At 44.8% G+C, this 24,696-nt stretch overlaps 1 protein-coding gene across 2 annotated transcripts in view; it reads left to right on the top strand.

Moving 5' to 3' along the window:
* The window catches only part of Myh11 (myosin heavy chain 11), a 115,673-nt gene that overhangs the window by 34,130 nt on the left and 56,847 nt on the right, over positions 1–24,696 (top strand). For both annotated transcript variants that reach the window (XM_021657551.2, XM_021657553.2), the window contains 4 exons: positions 2,134–2,290; positions 16,175–16,202; positions 21,529–21,631; positions 23,376–23,396. In XM_021657551.2, the coding sequence (XP_021513226.1) occupies positions 2,134–2,290; positions 16,175–16,202; positions 21,529–21,631; positions 23,376–23,396 (309 nt within the window). The remainder of the gene's footprint in view (positions 1–2,133; positions 2,291–16,174; positions 16,203–21,528; positions 21,632–23,375; positions 23,397–24,696) is intronic.

Raw genomic sequence — 24,696 nt, 5'->3', positions numbered from 1 at the left:
CTACTGTATGTCAAGGGGTTGGGGCTGAAGAGGACAGAAGGAGCGCAGGTGTGTGTGGGTGACTGCAGCTGGCCCTTCCAGGTCAGAAAATGACACCAGCCAGATCTCCCACCAAGCTGGAGGCTATCCTGGCCAGCTAATCTGACCTCCACAGATGCCTCTTTCCTCTGACTGTTGCAGCTTTGGCTATCCCTAACTGCCTCAGACTGCCTACATCCTCCTTTCCTGTCTCCCTGTCTGCCTCCAAGCCTTCTGAATCCTGATCTGGACTGCCTTCTTCCCTGTCCTTTAAGACTCAACACTGTAGCAATCCCCACAGTCACCTCAACATTCCTCAGAGCTTCTCTTGTTTTGATTTCTGTTAGTTGGTATGAATCTCCTGTCACTGCTCCACTCTCTCTTCGCCTGGAAGTTCTTAGAGAGACAGATACTGCTGAGGTATAGAGCTAGGGCCTTTGGGGCCACCATGGCCTGAGAGTGTTTTCCTTCTCATCAGTTCTGCAGCTGTGATGAGCAGCAGGCATTTATTATCTTGCTTTTGAATTTTGTTGTTATTTCTCACATTTAGTCTTTAGTCTTTGTTGTTTTACCACCACCATCACCTTTCTTTTTTTCTTTTCTTTCTTTTTTTTTAAGACGGGATCTCATATAGCCCAAGCTGGCCTCAAACTTGCTTTGTAGTTGAGAATGACTTTGAACTCCTGATTCTCTGAATACTGTGATTACAGACATGCACCACCATAGCTGGTTTAGATGATGCTGGGGATGGAACCCAGGGTTCTATGCTACACAAGCCCTCTACCCACTGAAGCACATTTCCAGGCTTTTTCTTTCACCTGTGAACATGCTGTAGTAGCCACCTCCTCCCGCTGGGGGCTAGCACTGTATGTTACTGTATTTCAGTGTCACCTCACTTCTCAGTATTTACATTCCTAAGCTATTAAATTACTTCTAAGAGGTCAGTCCTGGTGGTGCATGCTTTTCATTCCAGCACTCAGGAGGCCAGCCTGGTCTACAAACAGAGTTCCAGGATAGCTAGAGCTATACAGAGAAACCCTGTCTCAAAAACAAAAAGAAAAAAAAAAAATCAAAAACAAAAAACAAACAAAAATTACTTCTAAGACTTCCTTAATAAATAATAGCATCATTCAACCACATTGTCCTCTTTCTATATAAGGTTAGGACAGTCCTACTGTCCACACATAACCCTCTACTCAGACTTGTGTGCTAGATATTTCATTGCTGTTTACAAATTAAAAACCACATTGTTATTGGTATTCTTTTGTCTTGTGTTATTTTTTGAGACACGGTTTCTCTGTATAGCCCTGAGTGTCTTTGAACTTGCTCTGTAGACCAGGATGGCATGAATTTAGAGATCTGCCTATCTCTGCATCCTAAGTTCTAGGATTAAAGGTATGTACCACCACTGCCCATTGGTATTCTTTAGGTAGCACTCTATGTTTTAATCAAATAAAAAAATCAGAATGAGATAAATAAAAAAGGAATTTTGGAAATGCTGGAGAGATGGCTCAGTTGGTAAAGTACCGGGTGACCAAGCATGAGAACCCGAGTTGAGTTTCCAGCTCCCATGGGGAAAGCTGGCTGTGGAGAGCCTTCCTCCTGTCCCTGTGATGCTGGGGAGAGCCTTCCTCCTGTCCCCGTGATGCTGAGGAGGCAGGGACAGGAGGGTTCTTGGAGTTTATGCTTAGCCAGCCTAATCAAATATGTGAGTTCCACCTTCAGTGAGAGAGCCCATTTTAAACAAGAGGAAAAAAATGGAGAAGATGCCCCATGTTGACATGTGCATATGTGCCCTACATATATAAACATGTGCACACAGACATACAAGTTATGTGCCTTCCTGAGGCTTAGTGAGGTAGAGGACAGTGGTGGGTTGAGAGCTTAGAAGTGAGCGCGGAACTGGTTAAGACTCAACCACAGGTGGTTTGGGATCCCAACCTTGCTTTTTTCTTCTTTCACCCTGTGTCCTGAATACAAGGGATGTCACAAGGATCCTGCTGAGCTGCTGAGGAGCCTTAGTTTCCTCACCATGGCATGAGGTTACTGATTGTGGGTGTGGGAGCTTCCCTACCCATCCAAAGGTCCAGAACTAAGCCTGGCTCTCTTTTGCAGACCTACTCTGGCCTCTTCTGTGTTGTAGTCAACCCCTACAAGCACCTACCCATTTACTCAGAGAAGATTGTGGACATGTACAAAGGCAAGAAGAGGCATGAGATGCCGCCCCACATCTATGCCATTGCTGACACAGCCTACAGAAGCATGCTACAAGGTGAGTCTGCCAGGGCTCAGCCTCAGGCCTAACCTCAGTCCCCACCCCCACCTGCCTGAGTCCCTGTCAGGAATGTAGAGTTTGGCAGGCAGTGCCTTGACTAAAAAAGGACAAAAGCAAAAGGAACATCAGTCTGCAACAAGGAGGGGGCAGGGAACTCAGGGCTTGAGCAAATACGGGCATTGGCCTCTCTGGCTTCTGCCATCCCTAGCCCAGCCAGCAGCCAGAGAGGAAAAAAGACAGGCTGTGGATGAGCTAGAGGCTCCTGGGTTGCCACTTGCTAGTCTTCATTTCTGGGATTGTAGTCAAAGGTCTCTTTCTTCTCAGCCTCAATTTCCTTGTATGTGAAAAGGATAATAGTCTATGTTATAGCTTCTATGAGACTTTTCCAGTGGAGGACCTTTGCACACATACTCCAAGTCCAGATGTGGCAGCTGTGAATTCTTTATCTGAAATGTTTGGGGACAGAGCCATTGCAGATTTAAAATTCCTCCAGTCCCCAGATTTAAGAATATTTCCAAATCTGCATGATGAGAATTTGTGGGGCTACAGCTCATGCCTAAACACAATATTCATTTCTGTTTCATTTCTATACAGTTCCGAGGTACTTTTTGACAATATTTTAAATAATTTGGTGCATGAAACAACATTTTGTCAAATGGAATTTTCCCTTTGTGCTTTCATGTTTAGACTAAAAAGTTTCTGATTTGGTGCTTTGGAGTTTAGGATTTTCAACCCACGTGATTGCTATTTTTAATGAGTGTTTCTATTGGGGCGAAATGGCAGATACATAACAGAAAAATAGGGAAAGTGTTAATTTAAGAGTCCATTGAAGTTAATTTTTATGCCTGATTCTAGTAGGATAATTACCATTTAGATAAAGATATGAATGAAGTATTCTAAAAGGTTCCTTTATGCCTTTTCCTAGCCAATACCTCTTCAGTGCCTGCCCCTGCCTGCTAAGGTCACTACTATTCTGATTTCATCACCATCAGCTTAGTTGTGAACTTCATCGAAAGCTGCACTTACATTGTTTAACGAGCATTCTGGAGAGTTCCTCCTCCCCAGACCTCCTCAGAAGAAACATGTCAGCTACAGCATGAAGTCTAGGGTATTGCTGCCTGTGCTAGCATGTGGGTGCCACTGCTGTGTGACTTTGCATGAGCTGCTAAGTGTCCTGTAGCTCTGTTCTTCCTCTGTAAAAGGGGATAAAGAACTAGGTCTTAACCAGGCTCCTTGACCCAGGCTATAATTCAACCAATCATGAGACTGAAGCAGAATGACAAGTTTGAGACTATCTGAGCCTATGCAATGAGTGTGAGGTCAGCCAGGACTTTGAGATCCTGTCTCAAAGTTAACCAGCCAGTCAGCACATCATCCATCCAGAGAAGTCTGTGACTGCCCCTTAGGGCTGACATGAGAATTAAATGAACTGTTACATTTTTTTTTAATTTATTTTTTTATTTAGAACTGTTACATCTTAATGTTTTCAAAACATTAAGGCTGGGACTTGATCAACAAACACCCTTTCTAAGCATCCCCAATTCCAAAATCCAAAATCTGAAATGCTTCAAGATCTGGGATAATTTCATTGCAAATTCTAGGAAGTGTAAATTCTAAGCCATGAAATTTTGATTATGAGCAAAGTTATTTAAAACATAACATGAGTCAGGTGTGATGGTGCATGAGTAAAATTAAAATGCCAGCACTGGAGAGGCAGAGGGAGGCAGAGCTCCCGAGGCTCTGAGGCTAGCCTAGTAAACAAAAAGAACTCTAGGACAGCCAGGACTACATGGAGAGATCCTGTTTCTAAACAAACAAATGAAACACCTTCAGATGGGCTGAGGGATGGCTCAGCAGTTAAGAACACTTGCTGCTTTTCTAGAGAATCTGAGTTTGGCTGCCAGCACCCAGTTCAGGCAACTCCCAAATCCTTCCAACTGTAGCTCCAAGGGATTCAATACCCCCTTCTGGTCTCTATGAGTACCTGCATTTGTATGGACCCCCCCCCCCCAACACACACACACACTTAAATAAAATTTCTAAAAATCCAGATAATATCTAGAAGACATATGTGAGACTTGGCTTCCTCTCATCTTCAGGCTACTTCATTATGAATCTGCAAATTTTTTCAAATTTGAAGCTATCTGGAATCTGAACACTCTAGTTCTACGCCTTTCATATATAGGATGCTAGGAATGATTCATGAACAGGAGGACAATATGGAGCACATTGGTACAGGTTAATAGCTATGAGACCGGAGTTAACACAAGAAGGTGGAACAGCCAGGTGAGGGCCAGTTGGAACCTGCACACTGACATCCCTTCACAAAGGCAGGCAGCTCAAGGGGACATGGGTCTGAGTTGAGGATTGAGAAGAGCTCTCCTGGTGATCCCTGAGGGCAGGAATCCAAGTGCACCTAGAAGATGGAGCTAATGGGTGAAAGCTCCCCAGGCTACCAACAATTTGCCAGACCTCAGGTGTAATAGGAACTTCATCTGCCCACACATGAGCCTGACATTCCCCCCAAAGACCATCAGGAAGAGCGCTGCAAGGTGGGTCACGATGTTCTATAAGGTGGGAAAGCCCTGCTAGGTTAGAATCCTGCCTGTGTTGTTTTATTGTATTTGTGGTCTTCTGGATAGAACTGTATTTAGAAAGCAGCCCATATACCTTTTTGGTGAACTGTACAGAGCTCTGGTGTTCATATCATTGAGCATACTTTTGATCGAAGGGGACTCAACAACTGAGTGGACTAACAACTAACTTAGTTATATCAGTTTATACACCATATAATAAGAAGCTACAAGTTAGCTGGGCTTGGTGTTGCAGGCCTTTAATCCCAGTGCTTGGGAGGCAGGGGCAGGCAGATCTCTATGAGTTTGAGGCCAGCCTGGTCTACAAAGTGAGTCCAGCACAGCAAAGGCTATCCAGAGAAACTTTTTTCTATTTTGGTTTGGTTTGAAAAACTAAACCAAACCAAAAAAGAAAAAAGAAAAAAAAAGTTACAGGTTGAAGGTTGATTCGGTGGCTCCAAAGCAGCTCAAATAAAGCCTAGTTTAGATAGGTTTAAATTTTTAAACGAGGCATCATTTTTCTCTTGGTATTCTTAAGGCATTGCTCTGTTGCCCTCTGATTTCCATTTCAAAGTGAGATTATTGATCCTTTCTGTGTCATCAGTCTTAATTTCTTTTATTCTAATCCTTTAAATTCTTCTCCAAGTCTCTGCTACCAGCGTAGAACTTGCTATCAATCTGTTTTTCATTGTTCTGAGACTTTACTTTTTTTTTTCCTTAGGTCTTGGATATGGAGTTTAAGGGGGATACTGAAATGGATTTTGGGGAGTAAGAAGTTTGTTTAAAGATTATGTTAATGCATGAACAAACAAACAGATGACAGCAAACCGTGTGTCAAGGGCTCCGAGGAAAGTTAAAACTTAGCCCTAGAGATAGACAGCATGGCAGGGATTCTGAAGGTGTACATTCTTATATGCCTCTGAAGAAGGGGGGTGGGGTGGAATTTTACATCTTGAGCAGGGAACTGGGTAAGGAAGGTGATGTGTGGCTACTGTGTCCTTTGATATGTCTTGAGATTGCAAACTCCCAAGTGAGAAACCCAGACATCTGACTCTTAGCTAGAGACTCATACTGTTCCCTCAGTTGGGCGCCTGTATTGTGATATAGGCTGGTCTGGATTCTAACATTTGTTGTTTATTGCTGTGGGTTTCTCTTTTTTTTTTTTTTTTTACTGCCAGTGCTAGGCATTGAACCATAGGTCTTGTGCATGCCAGCCCAGCATTCTACCACTGATCTGCATCCCAGCTCACTTTCCTGCTTCTAATAAATAAGGGCTTGCCTTTGTAGCAGTGTTCTTAATCCTTCATCAAAAATCTGGGTGCAGGGGCTGGAGAGATGGCTGAGCGGTTAAGAGCACTGACTGCTCTTCCAGAGGTCCTAAGTTCAATTCCTAGCAACCACATGGTGGCTCGTGACCATCTGTAATGGAATCTGATTCCCTGTTCTGGTGTGTGTGAAAAACAGAACATTCACATACATAAATAAAAAAATAAAAAAAAAAAAGAAGAAACCTGGGTGCAGACAGGACTCACATAGAAGATTTAAAATTTAACAACGTGGTATATATATATATATATATATATATATATATATATATTACCATAATTTTACGCTAAATAAATACCAAACCAAATTCTAAATTAAGGAAGGCTGACATAACTGTTGCTTTTCTCATGACATACATTTTGTTGGTCTTGAGGAAACAGCAATTTTTTACTGAGTGTGTGTATGCTCATGTGTGTGTGCATGTCCCCTGACCACACATGCATGGCTTGTTGGTAATCTAACACTGGGAGTTGGCACTGTTGTTGTTCTGCCCAGTTCATGAACCCCAAAAGACCAGGAATAAACAGACTCCGCTGTAAATACATGAGGTTGTTTTTATTGTAAATTACAAACTGCAGCTTGGGCCCACACCCCCAACAGAGAGAGCAGTGGGAGCCAAGTGCCCCGCCCCATGCCCCATGTTAGTTAGTTGGGTGATTTAAAGACTCTGGTCCCTCCCAGCATGCCCAAGGTAGGGGCGATTCCTGTCTGGCAGGCATCTATTGGTCAAAATGCTACATTTTGAATTGATTGGCTATAGGAAGGTCCCCAGACCATAATGACCTGGTGTCCCTCCCTAGGGGGATGGGCCAGTTTCCTAGCAACTGTATCTTAGTGGGTGGAGAAAGAATGCAGTAAGGTGGTCCTTCCTCTCAGGGCATTACTGGACTTCTCCACCCATCTAGTTCAGGCCTTAATTAATAGCTGATTTTTAATCTTTTGGTCTTTCATTGTCAGCCCCCTTTTAGAGATGATGAGATTAGGAATCAGAGCGTGAAGAACTTTCCAAAGATCAGTGTTAGACTGTTTAAACTTGCTGCCAGTGATCCCTAGAACCCCTAGAGTTTGCCTGATTTAATAGTGGCACTGAGCTGTGGTTGGCCCCCAGCCCAGGAAAGGCCTTTTGTCTTGCTTCTTATCTAGGTGTTGAAGGCTGAAGCCCAGAGTCAGACTCAGCAAATAACAGGAAAATCTTGAGAGGTTGTGCTAAGCCTTCTGATATACCCTGTGGGTCATCACTGTGAGTTCCTGTGGTAAAGTAGGGGAGGTGTGAAAGGCAGATAAGATTTTACTCTAACATGATGAGTGGAAGCCTCAGGAGGTGTGGTGCTGGCTTTGTGTCACCACAAATTCTTTGTTCTCACCTCATCAGCACCAAGAGGACCCTGTCAATGATGAAGAAGAAGACCCAGCTGAGGCTCTCAGCTCAGTCTTCAAATGTATGTAAAGTCTCGGCAGTGGCCAGTAAACACCTCTCTCTGTTCTATGGTTGATATGCCTTAGGGAAACTGGCACAGGCCCACTCGGATCCCTACAGCCTGGTCTGTAGATGAAAGGAGAAAAGAGCAGATACTGCTAAACCTGGGCCTAGAGAGCTGGTAGCAGCCTCTGAATTTGATAATTTGTAGAGGGCTTTACATGACAAAAGATTTACCTTAGAATTCAGAGTGAAACTTGGTGACTTTTCTCTTTTCTCCAAGGCCATGTGGTATATAGGGTACCAGAGGCATTTGTTTTTGCTTTGGTTTGAAATTAAAAAAAAAAAAAAAAAAAAAAAAAAAGTGGATGGGTATTTTGCCTGAGTGTATGTCTGTCCACCACATGTATGCCTGGTATCTACTGAATTCAGAAGACGGTACCAGATCCCTGAAACTGGAGTTACAGATAATAGTAAGCTTCCAAGTGAGTGCTAGGAGCTAAATCCAGGTCCTCTGCAAAAGTAGCCAGTGCTCTTTGAGCCATCTCTCCAGCCCTATTTTTGTTTTTGAGACATAGTCTCACTATAAGACTCTAATGGCATCCTTCTACCTTAGCCTCCTGCTGGGATTACAGACATATACCAGCACACCCATTTAGGGCCTTAGGTCTTAATCTATCCAGGCTAGTATAGTATAACAAAATGCCATTATAAACAACAGAAATTTACTTCCTGCAATTCTGGAAGCTGGAAGCACAGATGAGGGCACATACAGGCTTGGATTCTGGTGAAGGCTCATTTTCCTGTTCAGTCTGGTAAAGGTAGACCCATTTTCCTGTTCAAGCATGGTGTTCCTGCTGCTGTGTCCAAGGGGAAATAAACTCCCTTGGGATTTTTTTGTAAGGATGCCAATCCTATTGATGACCTATCACCTCCTAAGGGCTGACGTTGCCTTAAGGGAGAGAACAAGGGTGGAGATTCGAGGGAGACACCATGGCACCTTTTAATTAGAAAGGCCATGTACTCTAACCTTCTGATTCAGAGTAACTGCTGTTCATAAACAGCAGTTTCTCTGGGTTACTAGTTCCATTCATTCTTCATTCATTCACTCACTCATGCTTGCATTTATAACAGAGTTACAATATGTAGCCCAGAATGACCTGGTATATGAAACCGCTCTCTCCTAACCTCTCAAGGGCTATATTACAGGTATATATGGTCATATTTGGCCCCAGATCCCCGGTTTCAGTGATGAAGATAGAGGACTGAGAGAGCTCAGTGGGTAAAATGAGGACCTAAGTTTGATCCCCAGAACACAGTGTGAAAAAAGCCAAGTGTGGCAACACCTGCTTGTAATACCAGAACTGGAGAGATGGAAGCAGGAGGATTCTTGCCAGCCTAACCTGATCAGTGAGCTCTTTTTTTATATACATATATATGTGTATACAAGCATATAAAATATGCTAATGACAGTAATACAGTACTCACAGCTCTGAGCTATGTCATGGAGAACTTCAAGGCTTTCTCAATCTAATCTCAATCCAGTCAATAGACTAGCTTTTGTGTTCCTGAAAGTATGTTTTCCTCTTGAAGAAACAGCTTTGGCAGGCACAAAGGGCTTCTCAGGATGGGGACACAGGGAATAGTGTCAGGCTGTTTGATGCAAAGTTAGCATCCTACAAATATGTCTCCAAGATAGGACTCAGGGCATGCCTCTGCTTCAGTTCTGCCTAGTCTGGACTGGCTAGTAGAATGGGTACATACAGTACACCTGTTTGAGTGTCTGTGCACAATTGCTCCTCACTTCTCTAGCTCAGCTTCTATAAATAAATTGCCACAAATCAGTGACACACTTCATCCTTCCTTCTCCAGCTTTGTCCATCTTTAATCTATTGAGACAGTACCTCACTGTAATCCAAATTAACACTGAATGCAATATGTAGCTCAGATAAGCCTCCTGATGAGTAAGAGGTGACAAGAAGGCACTACTAGCTGGAGGCTGGAAAGTACAGCAACAGGAAGTACAACCAGAGATCAGGTTCTGGTATGGATCTCTCTCTCTCTCTCTCTCCCTCTTCCTCTTGGGAGTCACCTTCTAGCCACAGCCTCATGTGGCTAAAGGGACTACCTCCCTTTTTGGGGTCTGTTGGGTACAGGAATGTATTCCACTTGTGAGGGTAGAGCCTTCACAAACCTTTAGTGACTAGGTGTCCCCATATAGGTGGGGATGTGAGTGTTGGACCCAAGTGGAACTTGAAGTTAGCAGGAAACTCTCACAGTCTTTGCTATTCATGGGTTTATACAAGCACAGGAGGCAGTCAGTCAAGGATCTTAAAATATTGAGTAAATAGTAAATTCTGAGCTGAAGAAGCAGGATTGTCCAGAAGAGTAGCTTTGGGGTACCTATACCGGTATATGGCAATATGTTTCTCATCCAGGGAGCATAAAAAGTATATGGCTTCCTGTCTCAGCAGGATTGACTGAGGTCCTAACCATATGCCATAGCCCTGCCACACACACAATCTAGATCAGAGACATAAATTAAGTAGTCCCTCAGTGCAGAGAAGGGAGGTCTAAACACTGAAGGCTGCTAACCTGTACCTGTCTCCTAGGCTAGGAGACAGTGGGTACCTCCTGGGAGGTGACAATAAACTTGAGATAGGAGAGCCTCCTGGGGCTGGAAGCAGAAGGGGTGGAAGAAAGACCTGAGTCCTGAGAGGCCACCAGAGTCCCCTGTCCCTGGTACCCCTTGATGGTCTAGTTCCAAGGGTTAGAAAATGCCTCCCTGGGACTGAAGAGATGGCTCAGAGGTTAAGAGCACTGATGGCTCTTCCAAAGGTCCTGAGTTCAATTCCCAGCAACCACATGGTGGCTCACAACCATCTAATAATGAGATCTGATGCTCTCTTCTGATGTGCAGGTATACATGCAGACAGAACACTGTATATATAATAAATAAATAAATCTTTTAAAAAAGAAAAAAGAAATTGCCTCCCTGAGCCCAGTGCAAACCTATAGCCTATCTGAGTCTGACAGAGACAACATGGAAGGAGGAAGGAACTAGGCCCACAGGTACCCAGAATAGAGTCAGGGCTACAGAGCTAGGGTAGAATCATCTGTGTCTCACTGTCTTTGTGGTATGAGGATCACTCTGAGCCATGCCTGAGCCTTAGCTGACATCTGTCCTGGTGTCAGAGGAGGACACAGGATTGACGAATTTACACTAGTTTCACAGAGTGTATAGAACCTTCTGGAAGCTAACTTCTTGGGGGATATGAAGTAGAAAATTACTTTCCTTGGCCTTCGGGTCTCCTTCCTTCTCCTGTATCTAGAGCAGGCTAGTACAAAAAGAAGGAAAAAAGGCATGGAGCCTGGGATGCATTCCCAGGTCCACTTGACTTTCTCCTTTTATGGGTAGCCTGAAGGCCTCAGCCCCAGCAGCTAGCCAGCAAGAACCCCAGCTGGGGATCAACTGAAATAGCCAGTCCATGAGACTCTGGGATGCTGGGCACCTCCAGGGAGTCCTGTCCTGCTATGCCTTAGTGGGGGTGTCCCCAGGCCTATTATCCCACCCTCCAAGCACATCCCAAACCCAAACTCTAAGACAAGCCCCCAGGCCAGGTAGGAAGGACAGACAAGGACATACTAGTGGTGGGAGTGAGGTCCCAGGACCCAAGATCCTCAGCTAGAAGCTGAGTCACAATAAAGCTGTTATCACCCACAGGTGCAGAAGGCTGCATCTTCCTGCTTTTGAGCGGCTTTAGTCAGCTCCAGGATTGTTGTCCACCTCCATCCTTCCTGTACTGCTCTATGTCCTTGACATGCTTCAGTTACAGACACAGCCTGAAAAACTTCTTGTCACTCTGGGAAGCCTCAGGGGTATCCTGGGGTCTGTGCACTGGTGCGTGTCCTGGTTATAAGTGTGGCTAGAGCCCTCGGTCATTTCTTTGCCTGTTTGATTCCTGTCTTATTCAGTATTCTATGTTGTAAAGAGAAAGCATGTCAAGGCAATTCTTATTAAACAAAGCATTTGACTGGGACGTTGCTTACATTTTCAGAGGATTAGTTCATAATCATCATGGTGGGGAGCCGACAGGCATGGCACTGGAGCAGTATCTGAGAGCTTTATATCCCAATCTGCAGGCAGACAGAGAGACTCCGTCTGGCATGGGATTTTTGAAACCTTAAACTCCACCCCCTGTGATACACCTCTTCCAACAAGGCTGCATCTTCTCCAAATGAGGCCATACCCACTCCAAAAGGCCCCACTTACTTCAAAAGACCCCACCTCCTAATCCTTCCCAAACAGTTCTACTAACTGGGAACTAGGCATTCAAATATATGAGCCTATGGGGGCCGTTTTCATGCAAACCACCACAACTCCCACACTCTATGATTAGTTACACGGAAGCAAGGAACAGTGGCTCTTGTTGGCTTGTGTTTCCAGGGCCTGGAGCACAGCAGACCTTACACATGATGGTATAAACCAAGTGTAGTAGCAGCAAATCTCAGTTCCCAGGAGGTAAAAGTAGGGTAATTATGAATGTGAGGTCTGTCTGGAATACAGAATTGTTTCAAAAACAAACAAAAAGGAGAAAGTACAAATTGTTTTTAAAAAAGTTTTATTCTGATAAAATGTATCTAGCATAAATGAATCAATTTTAAATATACAATTCACAGGTCATTAATGAGTTTACAAGCTATGGAACTGTCAATGTAATTTAATAAAAAATTAGTGTCCTCCTTCTCCCAGCTAAATCTTGTGCTCACCGAGGTCATTCCACATTCTCACCCCAGCTCCATGCAGGCTGTCAGGTTCGCCTGTTTTGGACAAGTCAGGTGAATGAAAGCCTTTGTTCAGTCACATTCTGGGACCAGTTTTTTCCCCCTTGCTGTAGTTTTTTTCAACTGTTGTAGCAGGTGTCAGCACTTTTTCCTTTTTATTGGCTGAACAATATCTCACTGAAAGGGCATACAACATTTTTAACATCTGTAAATTCGTTCATTGGTTGGTGAATATTTTCTTTTCTTCCTCTTTGTGGGGAATATGATATAATGCACACAGTCCTTTGGTTCTTTATTTTGTTTACCTAGTTGGAAAAGAAAACAAAAACAATGCTGTATATCATATACATTCTTCAAAAAATGTATTGAAAGCCAGCAGTTAAATAATGGTCATGGGGAGGTTAATTGCTACAATAGAGAGAATCTTTGGTCTAAGGTCTAAGGCAGAACATGAAGCATTTACAGAATTAGGAAAACACATCCCTTTTTCAATCTGCAGGTAAATTGTTTTCATGAAAATACAAATCTTCAAGAATCTTCCCTAGAGTTAAACAGTGTATAATTTGTACTGCTGTCCAGGGCAGCCTTGCAGGTCAGGTGCACAGTAGACAGGCCCCTTTCTCAACTATAGAGAGGTCTGGAGTCAGAGACAGTATCATCAAGGTATTTACTCTCAGATAATATAACAAATCTCAAGTAAAAATATGTATGTGAAAGTCCACAGCAATACAATTCATAGTTAGTCCTAATGTAGGAACAAATCAAATGTCCATCCATGGATAAATTAAATATAGTCTGTTATACAGTTGAATATTACTTGCTTGTGAAAGGAATAAAATAGTAATATATACTGCAATTCAGATAACCCTTCCAAACATGGTACATGAAAGAAGCCAGGCATGGAAGGAAGTGCCATGTGTCTCACCTGGTGAAATGCCCAGAACAGGTGAACATGTGCACACAGATGAACAGATATATAGGTTGTCAAGGGTTAGTGGAAATGGTTGATGGGTAGTGATGGCCTAATGGGTATTGGGTTTTATTGGGGAGTAACAGAATGTTCTGGAACTAGATATAGGTGGTGCTCATATGATCATAAGTTGTAAATATCCTAAGTGAACTCGTTCATGTCATGTGAATTTCACATCCATGAATAACAGAAGGACCTGAGTGGACAAAGAGTTGTGTGCTGGGGCAGAAGGCCTTGTTTCCTCTTCTAAAAAAATCATGAATTACATTTATCAATTTTGTGTTTGTGCACTAGCATGTACACGCATGTGTGTAGGTCAAAGGACAGTGCTTGTGGGAGTCAATTCTTTCCTTCCACCATGTTGATCCCAAGGCTACCTAAGTCTTCAGGTTTGACCACATGCAATTTTTTACCCACGGAACTCTCAAAGACTGGTTCAGAAAGGAAATGGAAAGTCTCAGCCATGGAAAGTTCAGGCAAGTTCCTTGGGGTCAGGCTGACTGCTGACCCAGAGGAGCACTTCTTTTGCCCACAGCTGTGCTTCCCACGCTTGTGTTTCCTATGGGAACATCTTGAGCCAGAGAGCTGCCAATGGCCCGCAGCACAGAGCTGCTCCTCCTCCTGGGAGGCCTGGGAGCCTCTGATCCTATAAATCTCTCCTACTTAGGGACCAGATATTGCCAGGTTGCTGAGAAATCCTGGCTCCTTCCCCAGGTCAGATGGAAGAAGAGAGCCCATGGTCTGCAGTGTCCAAGTCTTTCCTTAAAATAATGGAGGTCAGGGCTGGGGACACAGCTCAGAGAGCAAAGTGCCTGCCTAACATGCATGAGGCCTCCTTCCCCAGTGCTGCATAAACGGTGAGTTCTGGAGACCTGGAATCACAGAACTGAGGAGGTAGAAACAAAAAGGATCAGACATTCAAAGTTATCCTAGGCTACACAGTGAGCTTGAGGTTAACCTGGGCTACATGAGACCCTATCAGGGAATCAGGCTTCAGAGACATCCTTGCTGCCTGGGATCTAGTCACAGGGCACTGGTCCCTCCAGCCCTCACCTCAATCAGTTAGTGTGTATTGGGCATCTTTTCTTTTTTCTTCCTTCCTTCCTTTTCTTTTCTTTTCCTCCTTTCTTCTCTCCCTTTCTTTCTCTTTCCTCCCTTTCTGTTTTCTCTTTCTTTTTTTTCCCTATCTCTCCCCTTTTCTTTCTTTAAGATAGAGTTTCCCTGTGTAGCCCTGGCTGGCCTAGTACACACTGTGTAGCCAAGGATGATCTTGAATTTCTGATTTCCTGCTTGCATTATCCATGTATCTATCTTCCCATGTGTCCTCTGATTTGTCTGTCAGTCCATCTCTCCTCTGATCCACTCAAAACAAATAACAGAGTATTCAAACATCTGCTGGGCACTGGAGGTACAGTTTCTTACAGACCATGGGCTCTGTGGTGAAGTGAGGCTGAGGGCCATGAAGCAAGGACTAGATGAGAGAGGTGCTACTTCTGGCATTGCCCATCAGATGTGGCATTCTGGTGTCTCTGTTCTTGTCTGGTGGTTGGAATAATGGTCACTGTTCCCATGTCCTTCTGGGGCAGTTTCTGAGTAGAAAGCTGTTAATTATGCCTGTTTGATCTTTGATTGAATGATGTCCACTGTATCAGAGGATGGGGTATCTCTGGTGTCATCAGGCACTAACCTGTTACCTTCCAGAGAGAAAGACCCTACCTAAGAGCTTACAGATGTGTGGAAACCCTGGCATAGGTTGGAGGAGTCAGAGTGACAGAAACCAAGGGCTTGGAGTAAAGCAAGGGAGGCCTCTGTGCCACATTAGCCCTGACCAAGTGCAAATTCTCAGTCAGAAGATCCAGTCAGCTAAGCATATTCTTATACCTCCCTGGGAATAAAAGGAACCACTACAAGGCTTCTGTCTCCGTTAGGGTGACTATTGCTGTAAGAAAACCTCATAACCAAAAGGACTTGGGGAGGAAAGGATTTATTTATGTATACTTCCATGTCACTAAAGAAAGTCAGGGCAGAAATTCCTATCAGGAGCTGATGCAGAGACCATGGAGGAGTGCTGCTTACTAGCTTCTCTCCACGGCTTGCTCAGCCTGCTTGCTTATAGAACCTAAGACCACCAGCCTAGGGATGGCACCACCCACAATGAACTGGGCCCTCCAATACCAATTATTAATTTTTTAAAAAAATGTCTTACAGCCGGATTTTATGGAGGAATTTTCTCAGTTGAGGCTCCCTCCTTTCAGATGGCTCTAGTTTGGGTCAAGTTGACATAGAAATAGCCAGCACAGCTTTTTAAGATGACAGGAGTGACATAGGAGCAGATCTAAAATCAAACAAACAAACCCTGCGTAAATATGCACTGGTGTTCACAACCAGGGCTGTTCACTACAACCCATCTCAGCTGATGGAGCTGACACAAAGCTAAAATACTTAGCCCAGACCTCAGAGCAGAGACCTATAGCTCCAAGCATACCTGGTAAGCCTGCATCCAGAGCATTCCCAGGCTATAACCTAATCAGATGAGGCTCTGGGAGTACTCTAGAGATGGTGAAACTGGAGGTCTGCATACCACCTCCACCCCCAGTGCATCAGGCCTTTTTCAGAGGCCAGCTAGGGGAGTGTCATTGTTCTGTGGTTTCACTTTGGCCTCCTGTGTCCTGGGCATCCGGTATAGCTGGCTGGACCTCTAGTCTGGTCAGCATGTGAGAGCTTGAGAATAGAGCCTGGCTTGGGCCAGATCCAGACCCTTAGATATAGGGTTCAGTCTAATTTACAGTCTGTTTTCTCTCTGTTTGCAGATCGTGAGGACCAGTCCATTCTGTGCACGTAAGTGAGACTGTTCTCCCTTTGTTGTCTATTGAAGCCAAAGAGATCTGGGATGTGTTCACAGTTGCTCAGCTCTGCCCCTAGCACAGGATACAGCACACTTGAATGCTTAAGGATGATGGTACCATTCTATTTTTAATTTTTAAAAAATTTATTGTGCATATGTGTGTGTGGGTACACAAGTGCTATGGTACACATTGAGGTTTAGAGAACAATTTGCAGCAGTCATTTCTCTCCAACCATGTAGGTCCTGGAGATCAAACGCAAGTCACCAGGATTGACAGTGGATGCCTTTACCTGCTGAGTCAGCTCACCAACACTGGAACACAATGTCTGTCATAACTAACTGGAAACAGAGAAGATGTATTGATGTTGTGCTCATGGTTTTGGAGGGTTTGGTTCATAGTTATTCAACCCCAAGTACTTTGGGCAGAACATCATGGTAGTTGGAGGGAGGGGGAGGTTTTTCACTTCCTTTATTTGTTTTTTACATTTATTTGTGTAAGTGTGTGTGTGTGTGTGTGTGTGTGTGTGTGTAACCACACACATATGGAGAGAGAGGGGGGAGAGACAGACAGACAGACGGAATAAGAGACTAACAACAGAGGAAGGTTTCAGGACTAGGGATCCTCTGAGGGATTGGGAAGTAGGAAGCTTATATTATTAGAGCAATGAACATGTCCAACCAGGGAGCCCAGAGGCCCTGTATTTTTAAAACAGAGTTTTATTGAAACACATCTGCAACTCACTTGTTTACACAGCTGCTTTCACACTAAGGTGGCCATGCCAAGTAGGCATGAGGACACATGGCCTACTATCCCAATTTGCTTTTTATTGCTGTGATAAAACACCATAACCAAAAGCAATGTGGGGGAAAAGAGGCTTGTTTAGTTTATATCACAGGCCACACCATAGTCTATCATCCAAGAAAATTAGGGCAGGAACCCAAGACAGAGACTGAAGCAGGCAGAGACCATAGATTAGCACATGGCCTGCTCAGCTTGCTTCCTTGTAATCCAGGACCACCTGTCCAGGTTTGGAGCCACCTGCAATGGGCTAGGCCCTTCTACATAAATTACTACTTAAGGCAAATCTTGAGCAGGCATTTTTCCTAATTAAGAGTCCTTTTTCTGGGACTAGAGAGCTGGCTCAGAGGTTAAAAGCACTAGCTGTTATCCAGAGATCCTGAGTTCAATTCCCAGCAACCACATGGTGGTTCACAACCATCTGTAGTGCGATCTGGTGCTTCTTCTGCCATATAGGTATACATACAGACAGAACATTGTATACATCCTAAATAAATAAATAAAGAAGTCCTAAAAAAAAAAAAAAGAGTCCTTCCTTCCTGGACATGTCTGTCAAATTGACAGAAACCAACCAGGACACCCACAAATCCTGAAATGCTTGCTGTCCAGCACAGAAGTGGCTTGCCTACTCCACACCTAAACAGGGGGAAATATGGTGGGGCTTATGGGTTAGTGCAAGGACCGATGGTGGAGATTATGGTACTGACAGAACATACAAGTGTAAAAGTAGAAGTAGCTGTGAGAGGAAAAGTGTCTATGATTATGTCCAGTCGCCATTCTGAGTGTCATGTTCTCTTGTATGACCCTCACAGTGGTCATGTGGAATATTTGACATATACCCATTTTGTAGGTAAGGAAGCAGAGGAGATTAAGTGACTTACTATAGGCCATGTAGGTGACTGGTGGAGCAGGTACTTGAACTCGGGCTGTCTGACCCAGGAGCTCCCTGTGCCATTAAGCTAATGAGGACTATAGGGAATGAACACCTTGAGCCACAGATAATATTCAAAATGCATGGTGCCTAACTAGACTTTGCAGGATGTGTAGGAGTTGGACACCAATACCAGAGGGTACAGCCAGCTTACAGTAGGGTGCAACTTAGAAGGAGCTAGGAGCATACAGCCAATTGGCTTCTTTTTGAGGCCAGCAATGGGCTGTAATAAGCTTTTAATGGTGTTCAACTCAGAGAGGTAGGACTACCCAATAGTATTTAAATTATATAAATGAGAATATACAGTTATACAACAAGATGTCATTAAGAATTTTCAGAATTTTCCATCAGTACAGGGGTCTTCTCAGAGTTATCTCCATGAGACTGTGCAGGTCACACATGCCAAGGAAATGAACACAGCTATGGGGTCATGACAAGCCCAGGGGTCTTGTTTAGCTAAAACAGAACTAGGAATCTGGTGCAAGTTCCTCGGATCATGGCAGGTATTTGAATAGGGACAGCACTGTCACCTGGAGTTCCAGGGTCAGAAAAGTAGAGATAGGCGTGTCTCTGGAGCATCCTAGAACCTGCCAACTTCAGATGCCTTGAGTGTATTTGTTCGAAAGGCTGCCTAAGACAAATTATTTTTATCAGGAAACTTGGAAATAGTTGTGCCTAGAGGACCACAGGAGAGAAAAGGGTTCCTAGAGTGTGTGGCTGTTGATGTCCCCACTTTTGTCAGGAGCAAAGACCAAAGCCCAGATAGGAAAGGGTGAAATGGTAGGAAGTAGGCCTAGGGTCGGACACTGATGTGCCAATCGCAAAGTCTGTGTTCAGAACTCAGAGTTTTCCCTCCTGTCCCTGACCAGTATCCATCTCCTTCTGTTGAAAGGGAAATCTATCCACTATTTTGACATTAGCTCAACTGAAGTAATTTATACTATGGTGTACAAGTGAGGGGCTTTGTTCTTTGATCCTTGCTTTCAGTTTCAGAGTCCAAAGCTGAGATGTCTCTCTCTCATTTATCAGGAGGTAGAAGAATATAGGTTGTCTTATTATTTGGACCAAAGTTAAAATTTCATGCCTCCTCCATTTTCTGTCTGTGGGAGTACCTGGAATTGGAGCAGTTTACTTCAATGTCTCTAAGCCTCAGTTTCTCTAAGAAGGTGATAAGAATAATCATAAAGTTCCTCCATTAGATATTTAGGGAGATGAAAGGAACAGAAGGCCTGGTACAAGTGGCAGAGCAAGTGCTTGATAAACCCTAAGGCCCTGCCTGCCCTTTGTCTGGCACTAGAGTGTCAGTTCCTTTCTGTACTCCTGTGACAAAATACCCAGCAAAAATAACCCACAAGCAACTCACGGAAGCAAGGGTCTTCTGAGACTAGAAGCAAGAGTCTTCTGTGACTCCCAGTGTGAGGCATTGTCAGTGAGGGGGACAGCATAGAGTGTGAGGCAGCTGTTCACACTGTACCCAAGGTCAGGAAGCAGATAGGTGAATGCTACTGATTGGCTCACTTCTTTTCATGCCACCCAGGACCCCAACCACATTCAGTGTGAGTCTTCTTCCCACCTTATTGAGCCCAATCTAGAAACTTCCTTACTGGCTTGTCCAGATAATTGTGTCCTAGGTGAGTCTAGATCCTGTCAACAATTAATATTATTAGAGAACAGAGCCTGTGTGGTAGAACAGGGAGAGTGTGGGTGGCATTGAAATCAAGGACCAGACTTAATGTGCCCTTGCCTTGCTGTGTGATCTAGAACAGGTTGCTTACCCATTCTGGGCTAGATGACTTTTCCGTAATAACACAGAGGCCATGATTCCTGCCTCCAAAAGTAAAGGTGGTGGTGCTGAGAGGAGATAAAAGAGACTGAGCATGCAAGATAATTACTACCCCATCCACCTACCCACAAATGTCAATTCTCTTTTCCAAAGTTTAGAAAAATCAATAATTGCATCCTTTGGGGAAAGAGGCACTACCAGGCACCTCACACCACTGTGACCGTGCAGTCCGTCATAGCAGCTTCGGTGGATTAGTCCCTGGCAGTGGGAACCTGCACCATCATTTCTCACCTGATGCCATTGAAGTAGAAGGCTTGAGCTGGAAGCTGCCGGGTGATAATTCTCAAAGGCAGGTCTCCAATGACCTGCTTCCTCAGGCCTTGCCTCCCCACATAGTAACGCCAGTTAGGGACTATGTTCAGACACATTGCCTATGAGGAACAGTTCTCAAACTGTGATGGGTTTAGGGAACAACAGGAAGCTTTGTTTCTGGACAGTGAACACTTTGGGACCAGGCCAGGTACTCAGATCAAGTGGGGGCTCTTTCTTTTCTCTTTTCTCTAGCCTGAGAAGTCACTGAGACATGCTTGGCAGAGAAAGTTAATCACTTTTTTCTATTTAGAAAGGAGAGCAGAGCTCTGCTCAGCCAGGTCACTGGCTCAGGCCAAAGAACCCCAAGCTGACCTTTACATGGCTGAATTTTTTTTTCCAGACTTAAAAAAAAATCTCATATCATAAAATATGAAGTAAATGAAAACATTCAAGCAAAGAACAGAAAAATAAGCAACAACAACAACAAAAAATCTGTGTGGAAGACAATGTGGAAGGAAAGTTAGGAGAGTCCCTTTCTTCTCAGCAGACATGGAGAATCAGAGGTGGTACTGGAGCTTATGAGTGGAGAAGCCTTTCTGAGGGAGCTCTGGTGGCTCAAGACAACATGCTCTAGAAAGTCTTCTCAGTAGGCCAACAGTACCCCACCAGTGGGAAGCTATCAGCTAGACCCACTTTAACATAAATTATTCCAACCAAGGAAACCTTTTGGTACTTGCCTGAGATTATCAGCGAGCTGCCTAATATTCAACAAATTCTGCCGAGAATGGAGGGGCTTGCTTCTGCTCAGGGACTCATGGGATAAGACATTGTTTTTTCTAGGGTTTATCCTTAGGCTCTGTTTATCTGAAAGGTACACATTCTTCCTTGGAGCCTCTTTCTTGTATCTTTTGGGTCCAATTTGCTGGCAATGTCTCTCAACAGACAATGCCAAATAAACTGGAATTTGAACGTTTATAGCAAAACTCAGGTTCTCCTCTTCTCTTCTGGGTTCTTCCTTGCACTATTTCTAGAGGTGTACACTGGCTTGTGGGCCTGTGTCTACTTGGGTTCATTTGCTGGAGTAAAAAACCCAAGGTCAAAGCTGGAAAGATGTCTCAGTGAGTAAGGTGTTTGCTGTGCAAGCATAAGGACCTGAGTTCAGATCTCCAGGACCCATGTTAAAAAAGAAAAATTGGGCAGAGTAATGAGCTTGTAATCTCAGCAATGGGGAAACAGACAGGCAGATCCTTGGGGTTTACCACCCAGCCAGCCTAGCCTAATTGATGAGTTCCAGCCAGAGAGAGATTTTTGTTTTTGTTTCTTTTTTAATTTTTTAAAGGTGCATAACACCTGAGGCTGACCACTGGCCTTGTGTACCTGCACACAGTTAATGTGCCTTCCAAGAGGAGCATCAGTTTCCTCACCCTGGGAGTAACAATGATGACCATGAAGGTGCTGCCTGGCTTGTAGGGTCACCATATTCATGTCTTTCAGAGGTGAGTCTGGAGCTGGAAAGACAGAGAACACAAAGAAAGTCATCCAATATCTGGCTGTTGTAGCATCCTCCCACAAGGGCAAGAAAGACAGCAGTATCACGGTAAGTAACAAGCACTGTCACCAAGGCCACTCAGGCCTTGGCAGACTCAGGAGTGAACAGAACACCCCAGTGAGAACTCAGCCTGTGCTCTTAGGGTTGGTTGGTCCCCTGGGTAGAACTGGCTGGCTCTGAGGACTTCCTCTCCCTAGCATGGATATATGGTCACAGAGTCTGAGGACTAAGCCTTCTCTACTGAGATCTGACATGAACATTTCTTAGCAGTGGCCTTGTTATCACTGTGATCACATTTCTTGTTGTGGGGATGCCTATGAACTCTAAAACTCCTGGCCCCTGGCCTCTGTCCCTATATACTGCAGCATATTTGGAGCCAGCAAATATGCCCCATATACTGTCATATGTTCCTAGGGATAGGACAGTCTCAAGCTGGAATGACACCATGTCCCACTCCCAGGGGACAAGGATGCTGAGGTCACTCACATGGGTCCCTGGTCCACTATTGACAGACCCTCTTGCTATGAGCCAGACACCACAAAATGAGGTCCTACAAGGAGAGGCACTTATATTGATGGCTCTGCTAGTACAAACAAAGAATTTTTTAAAAGCCCCACATGTCCCATACTGTCCCAGTGGGAGGAGGGTTTATAAGGAAAAGTAGAGAAAGTTTTTAGAACCTTTTCTTGCTTTCCTTCCTTTCTTCCTCATCTGTTCCCTCTGGGACCCTGGGTCCTTTCAGTTCCTCTATATGGTTGCTGAGAACAAGATGATGAGAAAAGCTTCTTCCACCCTGCACTTTGCTTTCTGTCCTTAGGGGTAGCAGACTGGCACAGTAACCAGTGAGCCTGGAGCGATCAGGGACTTGGGCTGGGTACTGGTTATAGCCTGGGAACCTTTTCCCCTTAAACAAGCCCAAAAGCAGACTAGCCTGTTAGGGTTATATATAGGGACCACGGGCTTAAGTATGGCAGAGAGAATCCTGCTTCTCCCCTACCTCGCCTTTTTCTATATAGTGAAAACAAGACCTAGTAGTTATGATGATTCAGTTTTGTGAGAGATGGACACTCTCCCTGAATATGCAGACACATTTCTTCCCCTACCAGATCAGAGGCCAGTGTGATGGCTGGGGCTTACTTGGTAGAATGTGTGCCTATTGGGCACAAAGCCCTGGGCTCATCCCCAGCACTCCATAAACTGGATATGATAGTGCACGCCTGTAATCAAACACTTGGGAAGTGAAGGCAGGAGAATCCGAAATTCAAGTTCATCTTCAGCTATCTAATAAGTCTGAGACCAGCCTAGGATTCAGTCAAAAAAGGGAGGGAGGAAGACAGGGAGGTAGAGAGGTAGGGAGGAAGGAAAGAATGGTGGGAAGGAAGAAAGGAGAAAGGGAGGAAGGGAGGGAGAGAGGGAAAAAAAAGGAGTGAGGAAGACATCCACCAAGACTCCAACAATTAGGAACCATGAGATGTGTGGGTATCTAAGAAAGGAATGGCCAGTTGTGATCCCAGCACTCAGGAACTGAGGCAGGAAGATCATGAGTTCAAAGCTAGTCTTGCTATATGGTCTCAAAAGGAAGGAAGGGATCAAGGGAGGGAGGGAGGAGAGGAAGAAAGGAGAGGCTTGAAAGAGCAGCAGAGTACAAGGGTAGGAGCTTATCATAGTGGACTAGAGCTGGTAACCATGACAGTGAGGAGGAGCCCAGCCCAGGGCTCCCACTATGGGGTGGGCCTTGGATGTGAAGGCGAAAGCACTGACCTCTGTTTCATACCGTGCTGTCCCACTGCAGCAAGGCCCATCTTTTGCCTACGTGAGTAACAGAGTTTTCCTGGTGTGATGGGAGGCACCGAGTGGATTAAGACCTGCATGTATCTGTTGCACCCACGGGCCCCTAGTGGATTCGGGAACAGGGCAGACTCCTGAGTTCTTGGCCCCAGGCCAATAGAGGCACAAAAATATCATGGCGTGCATGGGTGGGGTTTGGGGTTGGAGTAATGCCAGAGTACAGAGTGGGGCATGTTAGTGGTCCAAGGGCCTTCTGCCAGAATCCTCAACATTGCACTCCAGCCTGGATGGATTGCCCCAGTTCAGAATAAACTCCTTCATCCCTTCCCACAATGAGCCCACCATCAGTCTCCAAACACACTGGAAGGACCCATCACATGTGTTGAGCATCTTAGGACCATCAGGCTCCAGGGTGGCCCTGGCTTGGTCAATAGGAAACCCAGCCAAGGCAAAGCTACCCTTCCCTGCCTTTCTGCCCCAGCTCTGTCCCCTGCACCTGTGTGTCTTTGTGCATGTGTGTGTCATGTGTGACTCCTCTGCATGCCAGTTGCCTCACCGAAGACATTGGAGACGTTCTTGGGTTTGTGATGCACTAGCTTTGGTGGCTTGACAAGGCCCCACCTATGCCACACACAACCTGTCCCCGCATGGACCTTTGTGTATGTCAGCTGGACTCCTATGCAGAGCTTGTGGCACATGGGTCCCAGCCTAGAAGATACCCCCCCAAAGTGTTCCATGTCACCTAGCCTGTTATAGGAAGATGGTGGGCCACAGTACTTAGTCTCATACAAGGAACAGGATGTTATTTAACATAGGCTATGTAATCTTTGCCCGGTCACTTAACGGCTCTGGGCCACAGTCTTATCAAGCAACAGAGGAGGTTTCTATGTTCAAAGCTCTCCTCAAAAGACCTTTTAATGTGCCTGCTAGAAGCCCCTTTCCAGAAGGGGGTGGAGAGCTTTGGATCACAAGTCTGCACAGGTATATGCAATTACTCTTGAGTTTGTTCCTACTAGCCAGGGAAAGTGGATGACTCTTCTTGCCAATTTCTCCAGTGGGCCAGGTCCACTTGGGCCTGGGCTTCCATGGAGGCAAGGCCCTGTATCTTAATTTGCAAGCTGCATTGCAGGGGGATGTCCAGGCCAGCAGCAGCTGCTGCATTCTATGGCTTGGCATCTCTTTGTTTTCCTGGCATAGCTTACTTTGTTGGCCCTTTTCCTTGCCACCATTAATCACATGATTGCATTTGCATACAGGAGTCTTACAGGCTGCATGCAGTCTCAGCTGTATTTAATCTGCAAGACAGAGCTCTGGTAGTTTCGAGG

The sequence above is a fragment of the Meriones unguiculatus genome, chromosome 11 (assembly GCF_030254825.1).
Source record: "Meriones unguiculatus strain TT.TT164.6M chromosome 11, Bangor_MerUng_6.1, whole genome shotgun sequence".
In the NCBI taxonomy this organism is placed as follows: Eukaryota; Metazoa; Chordata; class Mammalia; order Rodentia; family Muridae; genus Meriones; species Meriones unguiculatus.
This window is presented reverse-complemented; position numbering and strand designations above follow the sequence as displayed.